This window comes from Pleurodeles waltl, chromosome 1_1, assembly GCF_031143425.1.
Source record: "Pleurodeles waltl isolate 20211129_DDA chromosome 1_1, aPleWal1.hap1.20221129, whole genome shotgun sequence".
In the NCBI taxonomy this organism is placed as follows: Eukaryota; Metazoa; Chordata; class Amphibia; order Caudata; family Salamandridae; genus Pleurodeles; species Pleurodeles waltl.
In genome coordinates this window covers 902,611,845-902,636,923 of record NC_090436.1, presented here as the reverse complement: position 1 = coordinate 902,636,923, position 25,079 = coordinate 902,611,845, and the positions used below count along the sequence as shown (strand labels likewise).

Sequence of the window (25,079 nt, the reverse complement as noted above, 5' to 3'; positions counted from 1 at the left end):
ACATAGGGTCCTCTTTGATCTACTTCTAGGGAAGTCGCAAGCACACATGGCTCCTCATCTGAACTATCACTCATCCATTCATTATTTATTAAATTCTCACTGTGTAACAGGAATTGGTGCACTGTGTTAGTATTTCTGTTATGCCTCTGACCTGTGACCTGTTGAGAAAGCATCATCTGTTGCTGCTCCATCAGGGCTTGAGGTATTTGCATTTGCTGTCTAGGTACCATGGGATTGGCTGCAACTGTGACATTTGTGCATGGGGTATTTGCACCTTCTGCATGGGCTAGAAATTCTGCATTTGATTTATAATATTCTGAAAATTTTAATTGGGCCCTCTCACTCTCTGTCCCCTCACATTCTGGAATGAATTGATGTCATTACTCTGCTGAACAACACCTTCCTGCACCATCATTGGAAACTTCCATTTCCAATGTTCCGCAAATGTGACATGGCAATAGCTTCTTTATTCCCTGCACATCATTCTGAACCACTACAGTATTCAAGTCTGGACCGCGATTCATATTGCCTCCATGACCTCTACCTCTCATCTTAGTCTGAAAGAAACATCATCTTTCACTGCTGCTGTTGTGGTAACTGCTGGGAAAAATTCCCTTGCACTCCTGTTTGAGCTGCCTTAATCTGCATCACCATCACCTTTTTTTCAACTTTTTTTGCTTCAACTCAGTCTCATTACTACAGTATTTTGCATACTGCAACACCTCATCAATCGGCTTTGCTTGCCAGCAAATGAAATGACTCTTAAGCATCTGGCTCATTTCAGGTCTCAATCCTTCCACAAATCTGACCACAAAGTGAAGCATGTCTTTCGCCTCGATTGTCTCTGTACCACTGTAATGCTTGAATGCCTGCAACAATATCTCATAATATGCATGCATTGACTCCTTTGCTTCCGGAGCTGTCCTGTCAATCCTCTGCCAATCAATATTCTTGGGCGAAATTCTCGATTTCAGAAACTCAATCACCTTACAGTAATATTTAATTACCTCAGGAGGCGGTGCACCTGTATTCTTGTCTTTCTCTAGTTCACTTGTTGGCCGACATTCACTCCTCTTACACTCGATCCACAGTTCAGCTGGAACCACTATCACTAATAATGTGTTCAAGTCCTCCCACAAACACTTCGCAAGTTTCACAAACCTGCCTGTCTGCTGATACACTCTACTGGCTTGTCTCTCAATTTTGGATAATTATTTGTAAACAACAGAATGTCACTTCTGCTCCAAGGGACATGAACAAAATTTCCACCCGGAATCTCTCTCATTGGTAAAATCTTTACTGGATCTTTATCCTGCTGCACATTTTCAGTCAGCTCCAAAGAAACCCTTTCCTCTTGTCTCTTTTCTTTACCCTTCTGCCTTCCCATTTGTCTAATGCCCCACAGGTCTAAGCACTCTGAAGCAGTTCTTTAAGATGTACCTTCATTCCTGCAGGTCTCATGGGTTCAAAATCTTTTGCTTCAAAATCTAATCTGTGAGTCCTTTTCAAATGCTTTGTTTTCTCTATTTCTATGCTGTATTTCTCTGCCAAGTCCGATAGTCTCTGATGCACATTGCTCACTGCTCTTGTAATCTTTAGGCACAAGTATCTCAACTCTGTGTAGGATTCTAACCTTTTCACCCCCATCGTTCCCTCAATGAGTTCACCCGCTTCCATGCTTAGCCTAGTATAATTCAAATGCTCCTCTCCTTTAGGGGCACTCTGTGGGGTATTCAGTTTACCTAACCATTCAGTTAATGGCTGAGCTGTCAGTCCTTGTAACGAAATGTTACTTGCTTGGAACGGTGGCACCTGCTGTGCAACTGCATTCGGAGTCTGCGGTGACAATAATTTTAAGCTCTGGCTAACGTTTGGCCCTGTCACCGTATCTGGAAGTGCAAACAATTGACTAAAGTGTAGCAATGATCTTGATCTGTCAAAAGTTGGTCCCACAGGAGAGACTACCAAAGCAGTTCATTATGTCCTCCCCTCATTAGGTTCTGAGACATTGCTCCCTGTTCACCTATAGTCAGCTTCTTCTGCGCAACTAATGGTACTGCTGGACCAACAGTAATAGGTAGCGATATAACATCTGGGTCTGCTCTGACTCCTACACTCTGTGGGAGAGTAACTCCCATATTCTGATTCATCATCAAAGTCATGTCTGACTGTGTCCCTGTCACTGGCATAAATCTTGGCATTACCTGTGGTTGTACTTGGGTCAATAAAATCAGAGTCAGCTCAGTCTGAACCAATATCGGTCTAAGGAAGATCTACTCTGTGGGCACCACTAAGTGCAAAGTCGTTTCCATAATGGGTACATCAGGATAAATTCTCTGAACCTGTGGCGATTGCTTCTGGGTCTGTACTACAGGAGTGGTAGGCACATTAAGACCACTTTGCACTGCATTCTGTGTCAGGCTAGCATTAACCTGCACCATACTCATTGTCCCAATAATCCGGTGTCGGAGCTGTCGGATCAACACGGGCACTTGGACCACTCTCATGTACTGTATATGGTGGTGGTCGATCTCTCAATAACTGTGTAATAAACTCCTCATAGTCTAAGTCCTCCTCTTCGTTTGAAGGCTTTCTAGCCTCCTTACTCTCAGACTGACTTTTACTAGTTTTCCTAGTAGCTTTCTTTCCTTCCTTCTCATTCTCCTGCGTAATTGCTGGAAACAACCTAATCCCTTGCAAAGTCTCCATTCTCCATGCTTTCTGAACACAGTCCCATCCAGCCTCCGCTTTTCTGCCTTTCTCATCCTCCTCTCTAATTTCAATTGCTGCTGCTGTCTTGCTACTAGCTCCCAAATCGATAATGCCTCAAACTGTGCTGGTCTCGGAAGGGGCTTCAATTCATATAGCACCATCCGTAAATCCTCCAAAACCCTAAAATTTAACGTCCCATTTGTAGGAAACGTTAAGTTCCCATCTTTCTCCCTCAATTTGCACCATTACTTCAGCCAAAGACATGGCACAACACCCTTCTCTTCCATTACAATGTAAGCCGATGTATCTTCTGGCGGTGTAGCCTCACCTACACTCATTGTAATATACGTATCTCCCCTTAGGGCACTTTTTAAAGCTTTGAAAAACTTCATTTTTTCTACCCATTTGTTATTCAAAATCAAATCAGGAAGTGACTTTTAATCCCAAGATTCCTTTCACCTACGTTCTCAACCAATTGCCTCACACGGACGGCTGCCAATTCTCGACCCTTCTCACTAACCGACCTTTCCCAGAGCAGCTCCAATGATGTCACAATCACACGTAGTGCGGCTGACAAAGTCCTACAGTTTGTTCTCCCTTCACTCCAATTCACACAAAACTAATGCAAATATTGTGAGCACTATTCAAAAATCAAAAACCAAAAACAAATCTGCTGGTTTACTACAGGAAAGGTAACACAATCACTTCAGAAACCTTATGGATTTTTCACTGATGGCTCTTCCCGCACTTACAGCTAACCCTTCTTTCTCTGTCTCCCAGAGTGCAAGCAAAATTCGACCCGCAAATTTTATTTCTTAACTGATCAATGGGTCTGTCCTGGTGCACATAGGACTCGCCAAATCCCAGTTGAAATTTTCTTTCACTCACTTTACTCACACTCTGATTTGTTGACCAGGCCCGATCAACCTACTAAACCAGACAGATTACAACATAAAACTAAGGGCCTGATTCTAACTTTGGAGGACGGTGTTAAACCGTCCCAAAAGTGGCGGATATACCACCTACCGTATTACGAGTCCATTATATCCTATGGAACTCGTAATACGGTAGGTGGTATATCCGCCACTTTTGGGACGGTTTAACACCGTCCTCCAAAGTTAGAATCAGGCCCTAAGTGTCTCCTACACTTTTCAATACACTCCGGAGTCTTAGACCATGCTGCGTCCGTACATCAACAACCAGGTGGACAATTTTTTAGCACAAAGTACCACACTCATGTGAAGTTCGACGACTTCCCTACTCTCACACTGCGGAGTGCACACACTCCTTCTACAACTTCATTTGGAGTTCGCAAACTCCCTAAAAACCTCACAATTCACCTGCGATTTGTATAAGCTGTGCAAGCGCAACCTATTTCACTCACACTATCACTAGAACGCCAGGAACATCCTCAAACAACCATTAACAGGATCCATGATCTGGGGAAGTCATTTCTGGAATGAAAGGAACATAATTTTCTCTCCAATTATCATAATTGAAAAACAAACTCCAAATCTCAATAATAATGATTTCTGCTATCTCCTCTGGGACCTTCAATCCTGCTATTATCTCTGTTAACACCTGTCACTCCGTACCGGTCATATATAGCAAGCTCTTAAGGAAGCAAACCATCAGTCTCTCTTACCATATCTGTTCGTCTATTATTCTATACCAGATGTCTATGGTAAGCTCTTAAGGAGACTAACCATCAGTCTACTACCATCTCTGTTAACGCGTCTGACCTTGATAAGTAAACTTACAAGGGGACGCAAATAGGTCGATGAACCTTTTAAGTCGCAATTAAGATGTTCTTTCCATTGATCAAGTATATAATCAATAATCAATACACAATAATCACCAGTAACCAATATAATCAATAATTATTGGAGTCAGTAATTGTCACGCACCATGACCATTCAGTCATGAATAACCACACCTTTAGTAAAAGTTTAGAATGCTTATTTCCCTATATTAACAATGCTAAGGTCATGTAGATTAATCTCAAAATCAAATGAAACACGTATAGAAACAATACTGGTAGTCCAAAATGGCGGAAAAACGTAATCTAATCAAAGCTTGAACAACAATACATTCTAAGGTTATGGTGCAAATCAGTAGCAAAGTCAACTGCATTTATCCTGACGTACATGAAGTTTAGCAGATAAATTCATCAAGCATTAGTCCCTGTTATCATAATTCAATTAGTGAGAATCCTTAACTAACATCAGCATGCTGGGCTTCATGCAAAAAAATTTAGTAACACCAATTTGGAAAAACATCTTAATATGGCTCTATCAAAACAGCGCAGTTGGTACCTAGAAAGAAAAAGCAAATATGCATGATAACCACAATTTGGATATACCCATCCTCAGAGTGGATCAGCAAAACAGAATCAGTCTTGGTCCTCAGGGCATCAGTCGATCAGCAAGGCATCAGGACTCATCATCAGAGTTTTAAAAAGGGCAAAATCTTTAAGCATTAAAGTTAAGCATGTCTCTAGACAAGACGCAATAAGAAAACAGTAACCTCTCGGTCAGGAAGAAAATGGGCAGTGTGCTGTCTTCTCTCAGAATTACTCTCTTCTCTCTTTGTGGTGTCGTTTAGTCAAAGTTACCTAAACAACCCCCAAAACCTCTATTGGTCAGTTATCGTATGCTCTGTCCAATAAAACTAAAATCTCAAATCTATGAATTCTAATATTACTCCGTTCCCATGTCATTGATTGGTTTGTTTTGCAATTAACTCATCATCCGGCTTGTCAGGTAACAATATTGTTGCAGCTTCTACTCTAGTTGGTATCTTCATTGCTCTTGTCCTGGGAAAGTTAGTCTCACACACATTACATATAAAATGTTGCATTAGCAGGAACATCATCTCCTAGCAGGTGGTTCACACGAAAAGCTTCCGTTATGAGCACATTTACACAATACAATAGAAATTCACAGTTTAACTTCCTTTGTCATCTATTTTATTATACGCTAAAAAATACAGCTTTTACATGAAGCCTGGCAAGTAGGCCAAGACATTCGCTAAGTTAAGGCCTACAATTAATAAAGCTAAAGCTTAAGTCATAACCCTTAATATGACATATTACTGAATTAGTCAACATATAGTCAATATTCCATAAGTATTAAATCATTGATTAGTACATTTCGTTAACATTGGTGGCCATTCTTCGTAATCACATTTTCAAAAGTGTGCATTATTTTTTCTATGTTATCATATTTTCTACATAAACTTAATATCCAAAATACATAAACAATCATTCATAATTGTTATTAAAACACCTGCGCTAGCATCATAACCGGATGTCTGGTAGTCCTGTGATTAATTTGTAAAATAATGAGTGCCGGTGCCCAAAGCGCTGCTCAAAAGCCCAACTGGCACTACTAACTATCAGAGCACTGCATGTCAAGGCTTCAAAGTCCAGAATCCAGCTCAGACCTTTTTAGTCAATTGCCAGATACTCCCTGCCCCTTATCTCACTCCTGCAGCTTCTTGCTTTTTCCTTTTGTGACGGCTTTTCAATCTTTCTCTTCTCATTGGTTTCTGCTTTGTGTGTTTTTCCCTCTCTTGGTCTTGGGAAATGTCTGAAAAGGAAAAATAAGTGCTGGTCCACAAAAAATGAGTGCCGGTGCCCCCCTCCCCCACCGGCAACCACCTGCTCAAATTTAGCACTATGGTGGCCAATCCTATTTAGAGACACTAGTACATGATCCTCGAAAAGACTGCCCTGTTTAATGGAGGTCTTTTAACGTTAATTGTTGCCACTGGGGATTGTTTTTCTTGGTATGGCAGTCCTCCAACTACCTTCCAACGATTAATTAGACCAATCATGCTCCATAATAGACTTCAGCACTTGGCCATATCGCAGTTCCTCCTGTGTTTTTAAAAATATGCACTGTCAGTATTTTGATACGGTATTCATATGCTTTGCCTTTTTTGTCAATGCAGCTATGTAGATGCCATGAAGTCACATTACACACTCCATCAAGTACATAAAAGCATGAACACGAATGCTTACTAGAAAAGGTACAAGATTCAAAGTATGAACTCTGGTTTTGTTATAACCAGTATCTGAATCATGCTACAAATACCATCATTTGATGCGGAAGGTAATTTTCTCTGAAACATCACGCACATTCAACAGATTAAATAAAACAGAAAGAGAATATTATATGTCAGTAAACCAATAAGCTTTATTTCAGAAGGAAGTTATATGACCACAAAAATTACCATAACGTAAACATTTTAGATAAGGGAGAGTAATACAATTTTAAAGCTGGTGTGCCTCACTGCAAGAAGATTTAGCAGTCCTTATTGTGTAGTTGTGTACTGTTATTACCTTGAGGAAATGTAGTTTCCTTTATTTCACTGATAATCTCTTCACGAGGAGGCAGTTCTGGAAACTTTTTTTCTAAAATGCAGAGTATTTCCTCTTCTTGTTCTGTAATCTTCTCTGTTTCGGAGGTCATGCATTTAAAAAGGATGCTTCCTGAAAAACAGCAAATACGCACTCATATTAGCCAGTTAGTTAACGCTAACTAAAGGCAGACACTGTTAGTAACTTGGTCCCTTTACCACCAGGTTATTCCGCGCCAAAAATTAAAAAAAAATATTTGTCAGCTTTATACATGAGAATATTGTGCAATACAAATTTAAATTCTGACACATGAAAACAGCTGAAATGTTGGACGTAACACGTAATATCACAGAAATGCAATCACACGGCTTCAGCTATGGTTGACTTCGAAGGGAATCCCGTTTTTCCACCCTTAATAAGTTTAGCACTCTTTGATCAAAGCTCTGAAGTTGGTCAAATGGTTCACAAATTATAATGGATCACAAAAAGTCTCACTGTTTTTTTTCCATAATTATAAAGCTGATTTTGAAGAATAACTTCAAACTTACTGAAAGAAAGCAAACCAAATTTTAATGGCATAGCTGCCTTTCAACATTCAATACGTTTTTTTGGTTTGATTAGTTTTCTTGTAGCTCTTTCAAAGAGAAAAGTCAAAATTTAAGTGTCCTGTGCAAGTGTACATCACATGCTTCAGTGCAGAATAGAATCCGTAAATGGTGGCACCGCCAGGAAAATTACAGAGCATAGATCACACATAACCAAAACAGTATAACATGCGCATGTGTTATCCAGGCATTAATGCAGTTTACAGTCACTGGTCAACCCTCTAATTGTTCACCAACATTTGGAGGAAATTGAAAATACTGATTAGCTCCGTAAGATGGCTGGTGTAGCATGATGCATAAGAGGGCCATGTGGAAGCAAGTAACTTACCTTACCACTTTTGGGCAAGACAAAGGGGAAAAAATCCCTGTACTTCCGTAGCAAGGATGCTAAAAAGCACCTGCCCTTCGGAGTAAATCATGTTAGACACCCGGCCCTGTGAAAGCTGAGGCCCAAACAACTCCTCCCTTGAACAAGGTGGAGGGCTTACGCACACATCATCCCTTGTGATGGCAGATAAACAAAATAGGATAGTACTCAATACTATAGGCAGATAGTGTCTTTTATTAACAGTTAGGTGAACTGTATAGAAACAACCGCATTTCAATCTTATGTGCCCAAATTGTCCTGAAATTTTATCAACACAAATTTGTATTACTTGCAACCTACAACTTTTCCTTTCTTGTTGGAGGCTTGTTATTAGTAGAGGTCAGTATACATCTACCATTAGCAATAATGCCCCCAAGACAATGTTAGGTCAAGTCAAGGACTCAAAACATCAGCCGCTGGTAGCTTAGCAATGGGCAGGCAGGCTTAACTTAGAAGTCATATCAAATTTGAAAGATTAAATTGAAAAAATGTGCATTCTAGTACTCAGAAATCAATAGCACCAACAGGGGATATCTGGTTGTGCTTGACTGTGATAAAGTCAAAGTTTGAAGCCGACCCCGATGGAGCCCTGGCAGGATAATACTGAGTGAGAGGCCTCGGTCAAAAATGTACCTTCGCACTTATAAACTTTTCTGGAGTTTTATCTCTTGATGTCATATCATCTCCAGCAAGCTGATTTTGATACGCCATTGGACTGCTTTTCTGCGAGGCCCCGGTCAAATCCTGGAAGTCTTGAGCTCCAGAGCTTTTAGAAGGACGAACCTGAAATCCTGTCCAGGTCATGGTTTAGGGCAGTCGGCTTGACTCACGACAGCAAGTCGGTCACCTTATGGAGCTTTTTCACAAAAGTTCCCCAAATATCTGGATGTCCTTCCAGAAATTCTCATTTGGGTCTCACAGTGTCCCAAACTAAATCCAAGTGTCTAGGATCCCTGAGATAATCCTTGGAAGTTTGGGACTTCAATTCCCACAATGCACCTTGCCAAAGTCTTTAAAAGTCCACTGGGCGCAGTCCAGGCTGGGGACCTTTGTGGAAGTTGGTGCAGTGAAGCTCTGTTAACATGTTGCTTTCAGGCAGTCCACTCCTGTGTCCTTTTTGAAGCAAGGCAAAGTCGTTAGAGCTGTTGTTCCAGTGTGCAACTGGAGCAGTACTTCAGAGTGCAGTCCTCTGGGTTGCAGACCAGAGTTCCAGCAGGGCAGTCCTTCTTCTTTTTGTGGTTTCAGGCAGCATATCTGAGTTGCAATGCCGCCCAGCCACATTCATTCAATCACCTTGGGGGACAAACAGGGGGCATCCTTGTCCAATGAGCTGCAGGCTGCCACCCAAAAGCATGACAGTTTCCTCCAAAGTGTGGCGTTTTCTTGTCCCATAAAGCACTGCACTATAAAGATGGATGATTTTCCTACAGAGGAGCAAGACCTGGTTAAACCAACCTACTAGTGTGTTTGTGCTATTTCCATAACACTCCCCCTGTAGACATCTGTAAATTCCTTTTGTGGGCCTGCTATCTATCTGTGGGTACAGGCTGAGAAGGCAAGCTTAGCCGACATTCCTTTCTGGGCTGATCCTTTGAAGTTCAGTTTGATTTACCTAGCTTCCTTCCTGACCTGGCCTCTGCAGCTGTAAACCTCCCTCCATCAGATAACCTCTGATCGGTGAATGCCACTTATCACCTCATCAAAGCAGCCTGGCTAATCCTGTTAAGGCTGACCAATCAATAGAGGCCACTAGGAGGCTGAATTTTGGATTACAGAAAAGAATGTCCTATAACGTCTTTTCTGTACGAGTTATGATAAATTCGACAATGGCAAGTTATTCGATTTATCATTACCAATCTTTTGAGTCACATTCAGCTCCTTCCTAGCAATACATATGCTTATGTGGAATACTCCCATGTTAGCCTATGGAGCTAAGTATCTACAATGAGGAAAAATTAAATGGGCATTTTTTCAGTCATTTTTCCCCTGCTTAAAATTACATGGCACCCCACCCCGGGGGCACCCAGGGGAGGCCTTTGGGGTGATGTATATGTAAAAATAAGGTAGATTTCCACTTTGGAATTAGCTTTAAATCCAAATTCGAATTTGCACACATTTTACTTTTTAAAGTCAGTTTGTAAAGCAATGCTGCCTTTAAATATGAGAGCAGGCAACACAGCAGTGCACACTCCAGTGCAACAAATCTACTGGGCCTTTAAACTTCCCTGCCCTATTATATACTAGGGACAGTCAGGGTCAGTTAACACCTGTATCAGTTAGAAGAAATGGGGGTGAACTTTCTAAAAGGATGCCTTTCTCACACTCCACCTCTCACCCGGCGTTCCTAGCAAAAATGAATATGAAAAATAACCAGGTAAGTCTGTCCAAACCAACACTAGAAATTCCTCTTTCTATTTCTACACTTGCTCGCATCCCATATTTAATGCAGACCCTCCTCATCTTTTCTTGCCAGTGGCTGCTATGGCAGTGGTCTGGAAGCTCCTACCTCTGGGCTCTGTTCTTGCTAAGACCCCTCCTCCCCTGCCAAAAAAAAGAAATAAAGTTTTACACAGACACAAAAATAAAGGAGAATATCAAAAGGTTCACTTTGCTTTTGTTCACTCTGACCCCTTTATCTATTTGTGATTTTGGGTGTTGACATCAGTCACCATATTTTCTTTCAATCTTGCCACCGCTATAGTTTAAGGAATGGCAACACCTTCCCAGTTCCTTTCAACTTGGTTTGGGTTCCAATATAGCAAATTTTACTCCTCTCCTTTTCTGATGCTTTCCAAATGCATGGATTATCACTCAGCCCAGACACCCACCCGGCAAAGACACAACCCTCCTGAACTCACTGTTCCCAGGAGGTGGTGGCCACCACTCTTCATTCTAGTAATCAGCATCCTCCTAGTTCTCCTAACCTTCTGTATCATACTCTTCTGTGCCACTTGGATGATTTCTCAGGAATCTTCCTTCTTTTCTTGCTTGCTGTGTCTGCATTCCCCGTCTCTATAGTGTGGGGTTGCTTGTGGTTCAGTTTAAAGGGAACCTGGCTTAGCAGTTTTGGCTGGAATGTTCCAACTGGAGCAGGACCAAGGCTGATTTGCATATGGCTGGTTCCTGTCTGAGATGTCATGGTGGTCAAACAAACAATAGACTTGAATCGGGTCCCAGTAATTACCAGTGGCTGAGATTAATTCAATTCATCATGTTCTGTTTGAAGTTCAATACCCTAAGTTTGAAGGTATGACCAGATGTGGGTCCCATACAACTGTGCCAAAGCAACCAAGCTATACCTCACTGCTATGGCCTATTTGGACCAAAACTGGTCTGGAGTTTTTGTGTTCCTGTACAAAGAGTGGACCTGGCCTGACAGGTGGAGCTAGACTACCACTATTGGAGCAGGACCAAGGTTTATTTGCATATGATTGGTTACTATCTGATGGGTTGTGGTGGCAAAAAAATGATAGACTAGAATACAGCCCAAAGTAGTTACTAATGTATGAGAGGTGCCCAGCATTAATGTTGTTAAAAATATATCATCACACACAAATAGCTTCTAAAAATATAATGATGACTGGAATGTCTTAAACAAAATATCAAATGTTGATTTTTAAGTGTGTAATGTGCTTTTATTTAATATTGTTGTATATAATATTGATTTTTAATTATTAAGTAAACATATGCTACAAGTTACAAACATTTTATTTTTATTTATTTGTAATTTGTTTGGTTAATTTTTTTGCTTTGTTAATTTACTTAAACATTTTTCCTGTCTTTTAATTCTTTTAATTAATGGCAGTTCTTGATTTAATTGTTGTAATTAATTGATTTTGTTAATTTTAATGTATTAGTAATGCTCCCCGTTTTAAGTTTTTACTGACTTTTATAGAGGTAGGAGGGCTGGAAGTTTTTTAAATCTATATTTTCACACTTTCAATTGGCAAGTAACTTATTAATTGGCTATTTTATTTTTAATTGGTACAACACAATATCACAATTTTATTTACTATGGAGACAGTCTCTGGGCAAGCTCTAGGGCCCCCAGAAACCCTTCTGGCTCCCTGCAAGTGGCCCTATTCTATTGGGCTGCGCAGGAGTCAGATACCCTGTTTTTCCACAGTGGGGTGCCCTGGTACGAACCCAAGGCACCCTACAAAATTTGCCACCCGGGGGGCTGCAGGAGGAGGTCCATGGCCCCACAGCTCTGCTGAAACCACTACAGGTACCTATCCTAGGTGCAGTGGGAGCCAGCATTGGTCCCACCCAGCAGGTGCAGTGTTTCTCTCTGCTCCCAACAGTCGGAAACAATTCTGTGTTTCCCTGCATGAAAGACTGCAGGCAGGGGGAAACATCTGCACTCCCACCTAGCAGAAGTAAGTTTCTGCTCCTGACAGGTGGGAGCACAGAAGAATTCCTTGTTCTGGGGGATGGGTTTCCCGGGACACTATCACGGAGCTGGGATCTCCAGGGCTATAGCACTGCTCGGGTGGTGGGGGGCAAATGCCCCTCTCCAATAAAGTTCAAATTGCTTCGGAGATAGGTTCCCCATGGCCTTGATAAGGTTTGTGGTGCACATGTCCCCTTTAAAGTCGAAATATGACCCTAGGAGATGGGGTCCCCAGGGCTACTGAAAGGCTACATGAGTGGAGTTGCATGTGCCCTAATAATTTTAAATATATACAGGACAGAGTCCATTGGGCCTCTCGGAGGCTTGGAGAATTGGTCTGAGAGTCCCCCCTTTAATTGTAAATATGGGTCCCCAGGCTTCTTAGAGATTTGGGGAGGAGGAATGCACGCTCTTCCCATTTTAAATCAATTGGGAGATGGGGTCCCTGGAAATGGCACAGGGAGAGGGCAGCACACATCCTTTCCCTTTTAAATCAAACAGCCCTGGCCAATAGGGTCACTGGGGCCCAGAATTGGCAGGGGATGGGCTGCACACCCTGCTCCCCATATGAACTCTACTACCCAAAGCTGGGGCCCTGGACCATCCCAGGTTCAAAAAGGTGGATCCTTAGTGAATTTGCTGTGACCTTTTTTTCCCCTAAAGATACATTTATGGCATGGTGGGGGGGTGTCTCTGTGTGATGCCCAACAAGACCTAGGGTGGCAGAAATCCACATCGTGCCCTCCTACCTTTTTTTTTATACCTTTTTTTGGGATAGAAGTCTGAGTGCCCAAGTCCTAAAATGACTGCTACCACATCTTTGTTGATGTGGTGGCAGCCAACCAGATCTCATCTTGAGATGTGTTGGCCCCGCAAATCCAATGCAGCATGAATATACAAAGTTTCCAAACGCAATTTTCGAAAAACTACTCAATGCATTTACACCTGGGGACGTCACCAACGCAGCTTGGTGTAACCGGAAAAGACAGTCGAGTCAAAGGTGTTCGACCAGCTGTATTTAGATGTCACAGCTCTGCAAGCAGTGGACTGGTGACAGATTGCTGACGGACGGAGATGGCAGCTGGACCCAAAGGACTTCGTACAATGGCAGGGGCTCTGAAATAGAAGCAAGTGACATACACACACTTTCCCCTTAGCCATATGTGTCCCCCTGTACTACATCCTACACAACACACCACATACACTATATCATCCATTACAATTTCAAAACAGCCCGTACATGCCCAAAGCACATATTGAAATACATCCGTGACACAACACACACACACCATTGGCACTGCATCCCAACATGACACAACCACAACAACCAACACAACTACACACTCAGCTACAAAAACAAAACTCACAAACAAGCACAACTACGCACATCACAACAACGTCTGCCAGACAACAATAATTCTCCCCTGGATGTGTCACATGGCAACACAACATACACAACAACATTGATCTGACATGCAAGTGACACATATACAGACACAACCAAATAACCCACTCCAGCTCCCTCTACCTCACCCAGCCAATCCACACACACACACTAAGGCCCTCATTACAACCCTGGCAGTAAATCCTGCTTACCGCCGTGCAGAAGACCGCCAACATACCGCTGCGGCCATGGAGTTCCGGAATCCGCCACAACACAGACACCCACACAAGTCCGCCAAACCAACGGTCAGTGATAAACTGGCGATACCAAAACCAACACTGTTACCCCAACAAGAATACGCCCACATTATCACGACCCACGAATCAAAGCGGCTGTCTTTCAACCGTGGTAAACCACTGGCGGTACACACCGCCGCGCTCAAAATACACACACACTAACAAAACACAACCACATTGGACTATTCGAAATACACACCCCTGATACACATACACACACCACACCCACACACCCAATCCAATATAAAACACACACCCACATTACCCACAAAATCTTACTACGAGAAATATGAAAGCAGGCCAGAGAGAGACACTACCCAAAACAACACCAGACTCCACAGACACACAACACCATCACCTACACAACATCCACGCACCTCGAACAACACACACCAACACATCCCCTCACACATCACAACAGACACCACCTCACACATCACCCACACCACATCATGGCACCTCAACGACACCCCAGGTTCTCTGAGGAGGAGGTCAGGGTCATGGGGGAGGAAATCGTCCGGGTAGAGCCACAGCTATTCGGATCACAGGTGCAGCAGACATCCATTGCAAGGAAGATAGAGCTATGGCGAAGAATTGTCAAGAGGGTAAACGCAGTGGGACAGCATCCAAGAACATGGGATGACATCAGGAGGAGGTGGAACGACCTACGGGGGAAGGTGCGTTCCGTGATATCCAGACACCAGATTGCTGTACAGAGGATTAGAGGTGGACCCCACCTCCTCCCCCACAACTAACAACATGGGAGGAGCAGGTCTTGGCAATTATGCATCCTGAGGGCCTCGCAGGAGTAGCAGGAGGACTGGATTCTGGTAAGGCAAACCTTTACTACCTTATCCCCCGACCCCACCTGCATGCCATCACATACTCTCACCCTTACCCTCACACCCATCACCCCAACAACCCACAGATACCCCACCAACACAACCCACACATCCCAGAACCAAGCCCTGCATGTAACACCAATGCATGGACACCCATCACCCAACCATGTCCAGTACAGAGACTCACTCATGCCCCAAAATCACCAATCACACAAGGACCAAGCCAATAATGCAAGCACAGGAGTAGAGTGTCACTCACCCATTGCACACGATGGCACACACAGTTACAATAACTATGCATTTACACCCCAACAGGACCCCTACCTAACGTCACCGGACAGGAGGTGCCAGACATATCCAGTCCCAGCACAGAAGAGGCCCACAGTGATGACAGCAGCTCTGCACGCCTGGATCAAGATGACCAGCACGGCCCATCTGGGACCTCAGGACAGTCGGTTCCCCTGCCACTGTCACAAGCCACCAAAGAGCCTCCCCCCTCAGGAAACACCACCACAGCACCCACCCAGCGGGCCCATCCCTTTGTCCCCAGGACACGTCAATCAGCAGTGTGTCCACCACTACAGGGAACCAGGCAACCCCACGAACACAGAATGATCAGGGACCTGGGGGCAGTGGCAGTGGGCACACGGTTCAGGGGACAAAGGCACAGGACAACAGGGAAGCTGGGAGGACTGCTGTGTGACAGGGGGAGGACAGGCCCAGGGAACCCACTCTCCATGAGGCACTCTCCAACATCATGGGAGCTTACCATCATTCCCAGGAGACCATGGCAACGGTACTGGCCAAGTTTCAGCGTACCAGCGGCTGCAGGAAGAACACTACCTTGGGATCAGGGAGGACTTGAAGTCCATCAACACCACCCTGGTCACCATTGCAGGGGTGCTGGCAGACCTTCTCAACACCAGGAGGGACACAGTGGCACAACAAGGGGCCCCTGACACTAGCCTGGACGATGAACAGCCCTCCACCTCAGCCAGCGCTAGTGGACAGGAGGCACCGCCACAGGCACAACAGGACATCAGCACCCCACCCCCTGCAGATGGAGAACCACCCCGCAAACGGTCCCTGAGATCCAGGAACAAGACAGAGAACACTGCCAAGACCCCCGCTAGGAAATGAGACCCCCCTGAATGTCACCCTTATGTCCCACTATGTCACCCTGTCCTACCTTAAACTGCCATTGCTCCACTTCCTATGCCCCTTTGGACAATGCACCTGTGAAACCAATAGACTGGACTCTGCCATGGACATTCCTCCACCATCACCCCAGCCCATTTTACAACGCCCTCCACTTATTAGCACATGAATAAACACACTTCAGTCACAAAACTATCTGGAGTCAGTCTGTACTTTCACAAATGTGTAATTGCAATAACTATGGAATATAGCAATGTCAATGTACTTGTTCACGTACCAATGTAACACAGCTGTAGGCCAGCAGTAAACATAGCAGAGGGCACAAAGTGGGACCCAGATCTGTGAAATGGAAAGTCAAAGTGACAAGTCAGGGTCCATACACTGAATGAAAATGACAGACTTATGCTAGCTCAAACAATAGTATGAGATGTGGGAAGCAGTGACATCTTCTTACCTGTGTCTCATTGGAAGTATTGCATGATGATGTTGTTTCGGTTGTCAATATCCTCTCCTTCTGCCTCCGCTTCTTCACTGTCCACAGGCTCCACAGCTGCCACAAGACCACCATCTGGCCCATCCTCATGCAGAAAAGGCACTTGCCGTCGCAAAGCCAGGTTGTGCAGCATACAGCAGGCCACGATTATCTGGCACACCTTCTTCGGTGAGTAGTATAGGGAGCCACCTGTCAGACGGAGGCACCGGAATCTGGCCTTCAGGAGGCCGAAGGTGCGTTTTATCACCCTCCTACTTCAACCATGTGCCTCATTGTAGTGTTCCTCTGCCCTTGTCCAGGGATTCCTCACTGGGGTCAGAAGCCATGACAGGTTGGAGTAACCAGAGTCACCTGCAAATGTCGAGGGACAACTGTTAAACACACACTAACCCTTAGGGACAGCCCCATACCCAGACACCTATGTCAACTGTATTTGGACCTTGGGCTCACCTATTAGCCACACACAGTGCCTCTGGAGTTGCCCCATCACATAAGGGATACTGCTATTCCTCAAAATGTAAGCGTCATGCACAGAGCCAGGATACTTGGCATTAACATGGGAGATGTACTGGTCTGCCAAACACACCATCAGTACATTCATCGAATGATAGCTCTTCCGGTTTCTATACACCTGTTCATTCCTGCGGGGGAGGTACAAATGCCACATGTGTACCATCAATGGCACCAATGATGTTGGGGATATGTCCCAGGGCATAGAAATCACCTTTCACTGTGGGCAAATCCTCCGCCTGAGGGAACACGATGTAGCTGCGCATGTGTTTCAGCAGGGCAGACAACACTCTGGACAACACGTTAGAGAACCCTGGCTGGGACATCCCTGATGCCATGGCCACTGTTGTTTGAAAAGACCCACTGGCCAGGAAATGGAGTACAGACAGGACCTGCACTAGAGGGGGGATTCCTGTGGGATGGCGGATAGATGAAATCAGGTCTGGTTCCAACTGGGCACACAGTTCCTGGATTGTTGCACAATCAAGTCTGTATGTGACTAGAATGTGTCTCTCTTCCATTGTCGACAGGTCCACCAGGGGTCTGTACACTGGAGGATGCCTCCATCTCATCACCTGCCCCAGTGGACGTGCCCTATGGAAGAGAACAGCGAGCAGAGAGTCATCTAACACTGAGGTATCACAATGTGTTATTTGCAGAAACGTTATTAATCCGCAATGTGCCGGTATCTGTCTATATTCCCGGCCTAGATAGGTGTGACGCAGTTAACATCCATCCCATGTGGCCTCCTGAAATGGCGGCTGCCTGACCTGTAAAGTGGGACAAGGGGATATGAGGTAACTGCGCTGGCGTTGTACACTGTCGCGGTGGGCGGTCGAAGACCGCAGCGCAATTCTGCATTGGTTAACATTGGGCCCTATGAGTACCAGGAGCCAATGACGATGTACGCCAGCGGTGACGGTACGCACCGCAGCGGACGTAACCGCCATTTTCTGTCTGTTCACTTACTTGATACCTGACCTTCAACAGGAGAGGACCTACACTGCAAGTGCTGCTGTGACCTGTGTCTTGAAGTGACGATGAGTCATGTGTCTGGGGAAAGGGCCCCTGCCTTCACTTTGGAGGAGTTGGAGAAACTTGTGGATGGGGTCAACCCCGCAGTACACGCAACTGTATGGTCCTCCAGACAAACAGGTGAGTACACTGTCAGCATGCTGCATTGGCAATGCCTGTTTTGAGTGGTGTGGATGGAAGATACATGGGGGGGGGCTAAGGGCTGCATGTGCGGATGGTGAATGTATGTGCATCAGGGCATGGGTGGGAACTGGTGGGCAATGAGTATGATGGTCCGGACGGGTAAGTAATTTCCTTTCCCCCTGTACCATTCCTCTAGGTCAGCGCCCACCAGAAGAAGGGTATTTGGCGTATCATCGCCAAGGACGTCCGGACCCTGGGGGTCTACCACAGACGGAGCACCCACTGCCATAAAATATGGGAGGACCTGCGCTGCTCGAGCAAGAAGACGGCAGAGGCCCAGCTGGGGATGGCCTCCCATCGTGGGAGGGGCGCCCGTCGCACCATGACCCACCTGATGTTCCGAGGGCATCACAGCAGCCACAAGGGGGTGAGTACACTCTCATTCAGCAGACTCTGCGCACATTACGAGGTGTCTGGGTGGGGGAGGTGGGCAGTGGGTTCCCCTGGGCCAGGGCGAACTTGATAGGCAAGGTCCCTTGTGAGGCAGGCTATGTGGCACCCCAACCCCACCAGTGGTAAGAGCCATCTACACCTAGTCAGGCTCCTGTGACTTCCAGGTGTGCAGCAATTGGTCTTATGCCTCGTACCCAATGGTCAGCTGAAATTTCTAGGAACTGTCAGTGCATGGCGTAGTGCATAGGGCTGCTCCCTGTGTGTTGTGTCCGCCAACGGTAGTGGTTTTGCATGCACTAAACATGTCTTTCCCCCCTTTTTGTGGTCTCCCTGTTCTTGTGTGCAATAGCATCATCAGGCAGAGGAGCATTGGCATCGGAGCAGGAGGGAGCTGCAACCCACTTGGCCCTGGAGGGCGAAGCAATAGAGTCTGAAGCTACCAGTGGGACGGAGGGCGAGGGGAGCTCCACGGCGGGGACATGAGCAGACAGCAGTGACAGTGACTCCTCCTCTGATGGGAGCTCCCTTGCAGTGGCAGGCACCTCTGTGCCCACTGCATCAACAGGTACAGCCACCCCCCCCTACCAGCACCACCCTCCCAGCAGCCCCTCAGCGTGTGTCCTGTGCCTGCTCACCCAGGAGGGTGGGCATCTCCTTCGCCCCAGGCACCTCAGGCCCTGCCCCAGTCAGCCCTGCTGCCCTCAGTGAGGAGGCTATTGACCTCCTGAGATCCCTCACTGTTGGGCAATCTACCATTGTGAATGCCATCCAGGGTGTAGAGAGGCATTTTCAACAAACAAATGCATACCTGGAGGGCATTCATTCTGGGCAGGCAGCCCAACAGAGAGCATTTCAGGCTCTGGCCTCAGCACTGATGGCAGCCATTATCCCTGTGTCCAGCCTCCCCCCTCCAACCTCCTCCACCCAGACCCAATCCCCTGTACCCCAGCCTATCCCAAGCACACCATCAGAACAGCATGCACACTCATCAACACACAAGAGTGGCTCAGGCAAACATAACCACCACACATCCCACAAGCACTCACACAAGCACCATCCCCATGCAGACACAGCAACATCCACTGCCTCCACTGTGTCCCCTCCTCCACGTCCTCCTCCTCCCTCCCTGTCTCATCTCCACTCACACCTGCATGCACTACATCCTCAGCCACTACCTCCATCACCAGCATGCCCATCACCACACACCGCTCACGTGCAATCACCACCCCCACTACCATTCACACATCCCCAGTGTCCTCTCCCAGTGTGTCAGTGATCCCTCCTCCTAAAGTGCACAAACTCAGGCACACACCCACCCAACAGCCGTCCACCTCACAACAGCCTCCAGCCCATGCACCTTCAGCCAAATTCAGCAGACATACACCTCCTACAACCACTACCTCTTCCTCCACTCCAAAACCCCCTCCATCTTCCCATCCCAGTGTGTCTAAAAAACTCTTCCTGGCTAACATTGACCTCTTCCCTACATCTCCCCCTGTCCTTCCCCTAGGGCCAGGCTTTCCAGGTCCCAGCCCAGCACCTCAGCCACCACATCCCCATGCACAGTGGTGCCAGCAACTGCGGGGTCATCGAGTGCACCACCCATCAGGGCTGTCAGTGTGCCACGTAGCGAGGGCAGGGACATTCCGCCACCAGCCAAGGTGAAAAAGGTGCCCACATCCCAGAGGGAGAAGCCGAAACTACCAGCCACCAAGGGCTCAGCAAAAACAAAAGGGGATAGTGGCAAGACAACTGCAGCACCATCAAAGCTGGGGAAGGCCCAAAAGCAGAAGAGCAGGTCAGGAGAGGGCATGGTGGCACAGAATGAGGGACCAGTGTCACACTTTCTGTCCACAACCACGCCAACCTGTATGGCGGCGCACACTGCTAGCTGCTCCGCCACCACAACTGCCACCTGCACCGCCCCGGGAACATCTACAGCCTCAACGACAGTCCCCAGCCTCTTCCCCAGTGGGCAGCCATACAAGGCTGGAGGAGATGTCCTGCTTTGTCCCTCAGCAGGTGCTGACACATGCACCGCCGCCAGCACCGCTGCAAGCACCCCCACCTGCACCACTCTGGCACATCTACAGCCTCAGTGACAGTCCCCAGCCTCTTCCCCAGTGGGCAGCCGTCCGAGGCTGCAGGAGACGTCCTGCTGTGTCCCTCAGCAGGTGCTGACCCATGCACCACCGCCAGCACCGCCACCACAAACACCGCCGCAAGCACCACCACCGGCCCCGCGGCGTCCTCGGACACTGGCACTACCGCTGACATGGCTACCATCCCAATGGTCAGTCGTCTGAGGCTGGAGGAGAGTTCCTGGACCCTGGGCAGCTTCCATGCGACATGACTTCCATCACTGTTTGCATCTGCAAGTGGAAGGCGAAGTTGCAGCAGTGTGGGGTATGTCACTGCCTCCATGGTGTATCATGCTACCTGAACCTCGCCAATCTCGTGGCACGCACACCCAGGTGAGGGAATTGTACCGGCCACACTGTACATGGAGCACTCTGGGCACCAGGCCCCCTCCAGAACCAGTGGAGTATCACATCCACTATCTCAGTCCTTGGCAGGATGAAGCACTCTGGGCACCAGGCCCCCTCCAGAACCAGTGGAGACTGTTATCCACTTGAGAGACTGTGGCTTTGCACTCCCCAGGATAATGGAGTGGGCAACCCACCCACTGGAGAGACTTGAGAGACTGTTGCTTTGCACTCCCCAGGATAAAGCAGTGGGCAACCCACCCACTGGAGAGACTAGAGAGACTGTGGCTTTGCACTCCCCAGGATAAAGCAGTGGCCAACCCACCCACTGGAGAGACTTGAGAGACTGTGGCTTTGCACTCCCCAAGATAAAGCAGTGGGCAACCCACCCACTGGAGAGACTTGAGAGACTGTGGCTTTGCACTCCCCAGGATACAGCAATGGGCATGGAGCCCCCTCGTGCAGCAGTGGTGTTGTGCGTTCATCAGGCTGAGGTGCCCCCCTCCCCCTGAGGTGCCTGTGTATTTTTGATCTGATGCCCCAGCAGTGTTCTCTCCGCTTTGAGTCAGGTATCATGTGTGGGCTTCGCCCATGTATTTTGGGCCCAGTGTTCACGGACAATGATTAGTACACTATCCGGACTTGTGTAGTTGGTGTACATATTTGTATATACTGAATTTTGAGTTTTGACTAATGGATTTTTCATGATTACAATCGTTAAAATCATTTCCTTTTGTCCTTGCGTTCTTCCAGGGGGTGGGGCGGTGTATATGTAATGTTGCTGCATGTATTTGTGTGTATGTTGTTGTGGGTGAGGGTGGGGGTGTTGCGTATTGTGTGTTTGTGTCACTCTCTTTCCTCCCCCCCTCCCCTGTGTTGTAGGTGCATTACTCACTGTGGTCACTGCCACCGCCGGTCGTACTCCTGGAAGAAGAGGAGGTAAACCAACATGGATAACACCTGAAGTTCGGGCTCCATGGTGTCCTGGTTCCTCGTTGGGTGTCGAGAGGTGAGTGTTTTCCCTTCTATGTACTGTTTCCGCCGTGCTTTTGATAGCGTTGGTTCCGCCCCAGAAAAGGTGGCAGATAGGCCTCTTGTAATACAGTGGGGGGTACTTTGTCTTCCGCCTGTCTGTTTGCGGTGACCGCTGCGGTGTCTGTTTCTACCGCCGTGGTGGTCGGAGTGTTAAAGTGGCTATCTATGTTGGTGGTTTCCGCCACGGTCGTAATCCCATTTTTTTTTCCGCCGGCCTGTTTGCGGTATTACCGCCGCTTTAACACTGACCGCCGGGGTTGTAATGAGGGCCTTAATGTACAGACTCACATGCACAACAGATAGCACACACTACCAGTATAGGTCCCTTCGGAATGCGCACACATGGAGACCATTGTCCAGTGTGAGTGTACCATCATTGTGGTGCCAGCATTCATTTGGCAATGAATAATGACACCACAATGACATATGTGACTGTTGTATGTCTGTTGTGCTAGTGTGTCCCCAATCATGTGTGACACAATTGTCTCCCCGATATATGCATGTCACAGTGATTTAAAAAAATGACTGTGACATGCATATGCATGCAGTGGTCCCGACCTTCCTTGCAGTGCCCAGCCAACGTACCCTGGCAATGTGGTATCCCTACCTTCACGCCCAGTGATAGGGGAGTTGTGCTTTCTCCCTGGGTCAGTGGCAGCAGCGATGGCAGGAGTTGTCCTGTCAGGTCCAGTCAACAACAGAAGGGGAATCTGGAAAAAAGGTGAGTTTTCACCCCTTTTATCCTCAAGTCCGCCAAATCAGAAGTGTAGGGCGAACCACCACTTTTCGGTTGGCGGTAAGGCACATCTAAATCTACACAGCGGACAAGGGTGGCTGGGGTCCTGCCGGCATCCAATTTTTCATCTCCTGCCATTGACACGGTTGGTGTTTCCTGGTGGAGACAGTGATTTAAATGTGGGCTTTCGGCTATGTGGGACTGCCACCAACTAAATGCGGCAGAGGACAGTTTTTCAGTCGAAAACTCTATGGCAGGACTGTTCCCACCAACGTCTAAATCAGGCACCAAATGTGGTGTAATTCTGAACAGCCATTTTTGTGGTATTGCTGTTCAATTTTCCCATGGAAAAATTCATGCGGAAAACTTGTTTTGGAACCCCTCCCCATTTTTCTTAGCCCCGCTTGACGGATCACCCTGAAACTTTCCAGGAAGGAGCAGAGATGGATGAAACTTTATTAGGAAAGTTTTGTGACGATTCATCAACCAGCACCAAATTTATTAGCAAAAGTAATTTTCAAAGGAAACATGGGCCTACAGCAGACAGAGCATCCACAGCACGGGGAGCATGCACCCCCACTGGTTCTGGGGAATAAGGCAGAGTGAAGGGGTGATTTATAGCTGTCTTGGATAGTGAGACCGCTAGTGAGAGTGAGGGAAGCGGTCCCAGCCCTTTGAGGTCTGGCAGTGAGGAGGGAGCACAGGGTATGCTCAGGGAGCTGAGAATACCATGGAGACTGAGCACGAGAGCAGGTCCTGAATTAGAAGGGAAACGCAGTGCTCTGAGTGAAGGAGAAAGTGTAGATGGGACTCAGAGGAAAGGAGTGAACTGAGGAGAGAGAGGGAGAGAGCTTGCACCCTGGAAGCCCAGAGAGAGAATAGAGCAGTGCATTTTCCATCTGAGGAGAGAGGGAGTAGGTACGGAGCCCCAGTCATGGGAGAATCCAAGACAGAGTCAGAAGGGAAACTTCTGATGGGGGTCTGTACCTCACCAGAGTGCCAGTAAAGGAGAGGGGCTGACCAGGAGATTGGGTACCTAGGTAACCTGGTGTGGACCTAACTTAGACACAGGAGGACCAAAATAGCACCACTGTGTGCACATGAGGAGAGCAGCAGTGAGGATGTCCGCTACTCACCTCAATCGCACAGGGCAGGGTAACCAATACCAAGGGACATAGTAGCACAGGAAGAAGGAAAAATATTTGCCAGACCCTTTTGTCACCTGCTAGCCCGCTGGATCAAAAGAAGCTATCACTACGACAGGTCCTGGCTGGAGGAGGGATCCTTCGAACCAGAGGACATAGCGATTGGCAAAGACTTTGCATCGGGCATCTGTTGCATTTAATTCATACTCAGGTCCATTTTAGACACAAAGGTGAGTTGAAACGTTATAAAGAATGATTAATTATTTTATTTCTTAAAAAATGTAATAATACATTTTTTTTTTTTTAAATTAAACCTTTAACTCAAGTCAACTTTTAATTCAACACATACATTAACAAAATGTACTACGTGTTAAATAAAATTAAAAGTTTTAAACGAGGTAGGATTTTTTGACTTACTATTTAAACATTATTTATAGATTACTATATTTAAAATAATTAATGATTTAACACACATTTAATTGGATGAATTAACAATTTATTTCATACAAATTAAAGTATTTGTAATTATTTTTTAAAGCAATACATTGTACTAATATTCCCTATACTTTTCCATAAATAAATCTCCATCACAGTGGTAGAAAGCTCCACCTATGTGTTCAGTCCAACAAGAGCAGGGGGAAGGAACTGAAATGCACCATATTGAGTAAATACAAAAAGAACAGTTGATGGACAGAATGTAGACCAAATAAAACATTCACCCCTAGTCACAGATCTAGGTTTAATCCATCAGTTATTTTGCTCACCATGGCATTCCAGTTTGGACCCAGCCATATGCAGTCTTGACCCTGTTCCCCATGGGAACAGTCCAGCTCGAACTGCCAGACCAGGTCCTCCCTGGGCCAGAACAAGCATCCTGGGACTGGTTTTGGGGTTTCAGCCCTCTTCAGCCAGGCTAGCTTGAATCTGGTGGCATTGTGAGCAC

The 25,079-nt window shown here is 46.5% G+C and overlaps 1 protein-coding gene across 1 annotated transcript in view; it reads right to left on the bottom strand.

The window, feature by feature from the left end:
* The window catches only part of LOC138303708 (protein prune homolog 2-like), a 1,166,077-nt gene that overhangs the window by 657,637 nt on the left and 483,361 nt on the right, over positions 1 to 25,079 (bottom strand). The window contains exon 6 of the mRNA XM_069243093.1: positions 7,058 to 7,207. Within this exon, the coding sequence (XP_069099194.1) occupies positions 7,058 to 7,207 (150 nt within the window). The remainder of the gene's footprint in view (positions 1 to 7,057; positions 7,208 to 25,079) is intronic.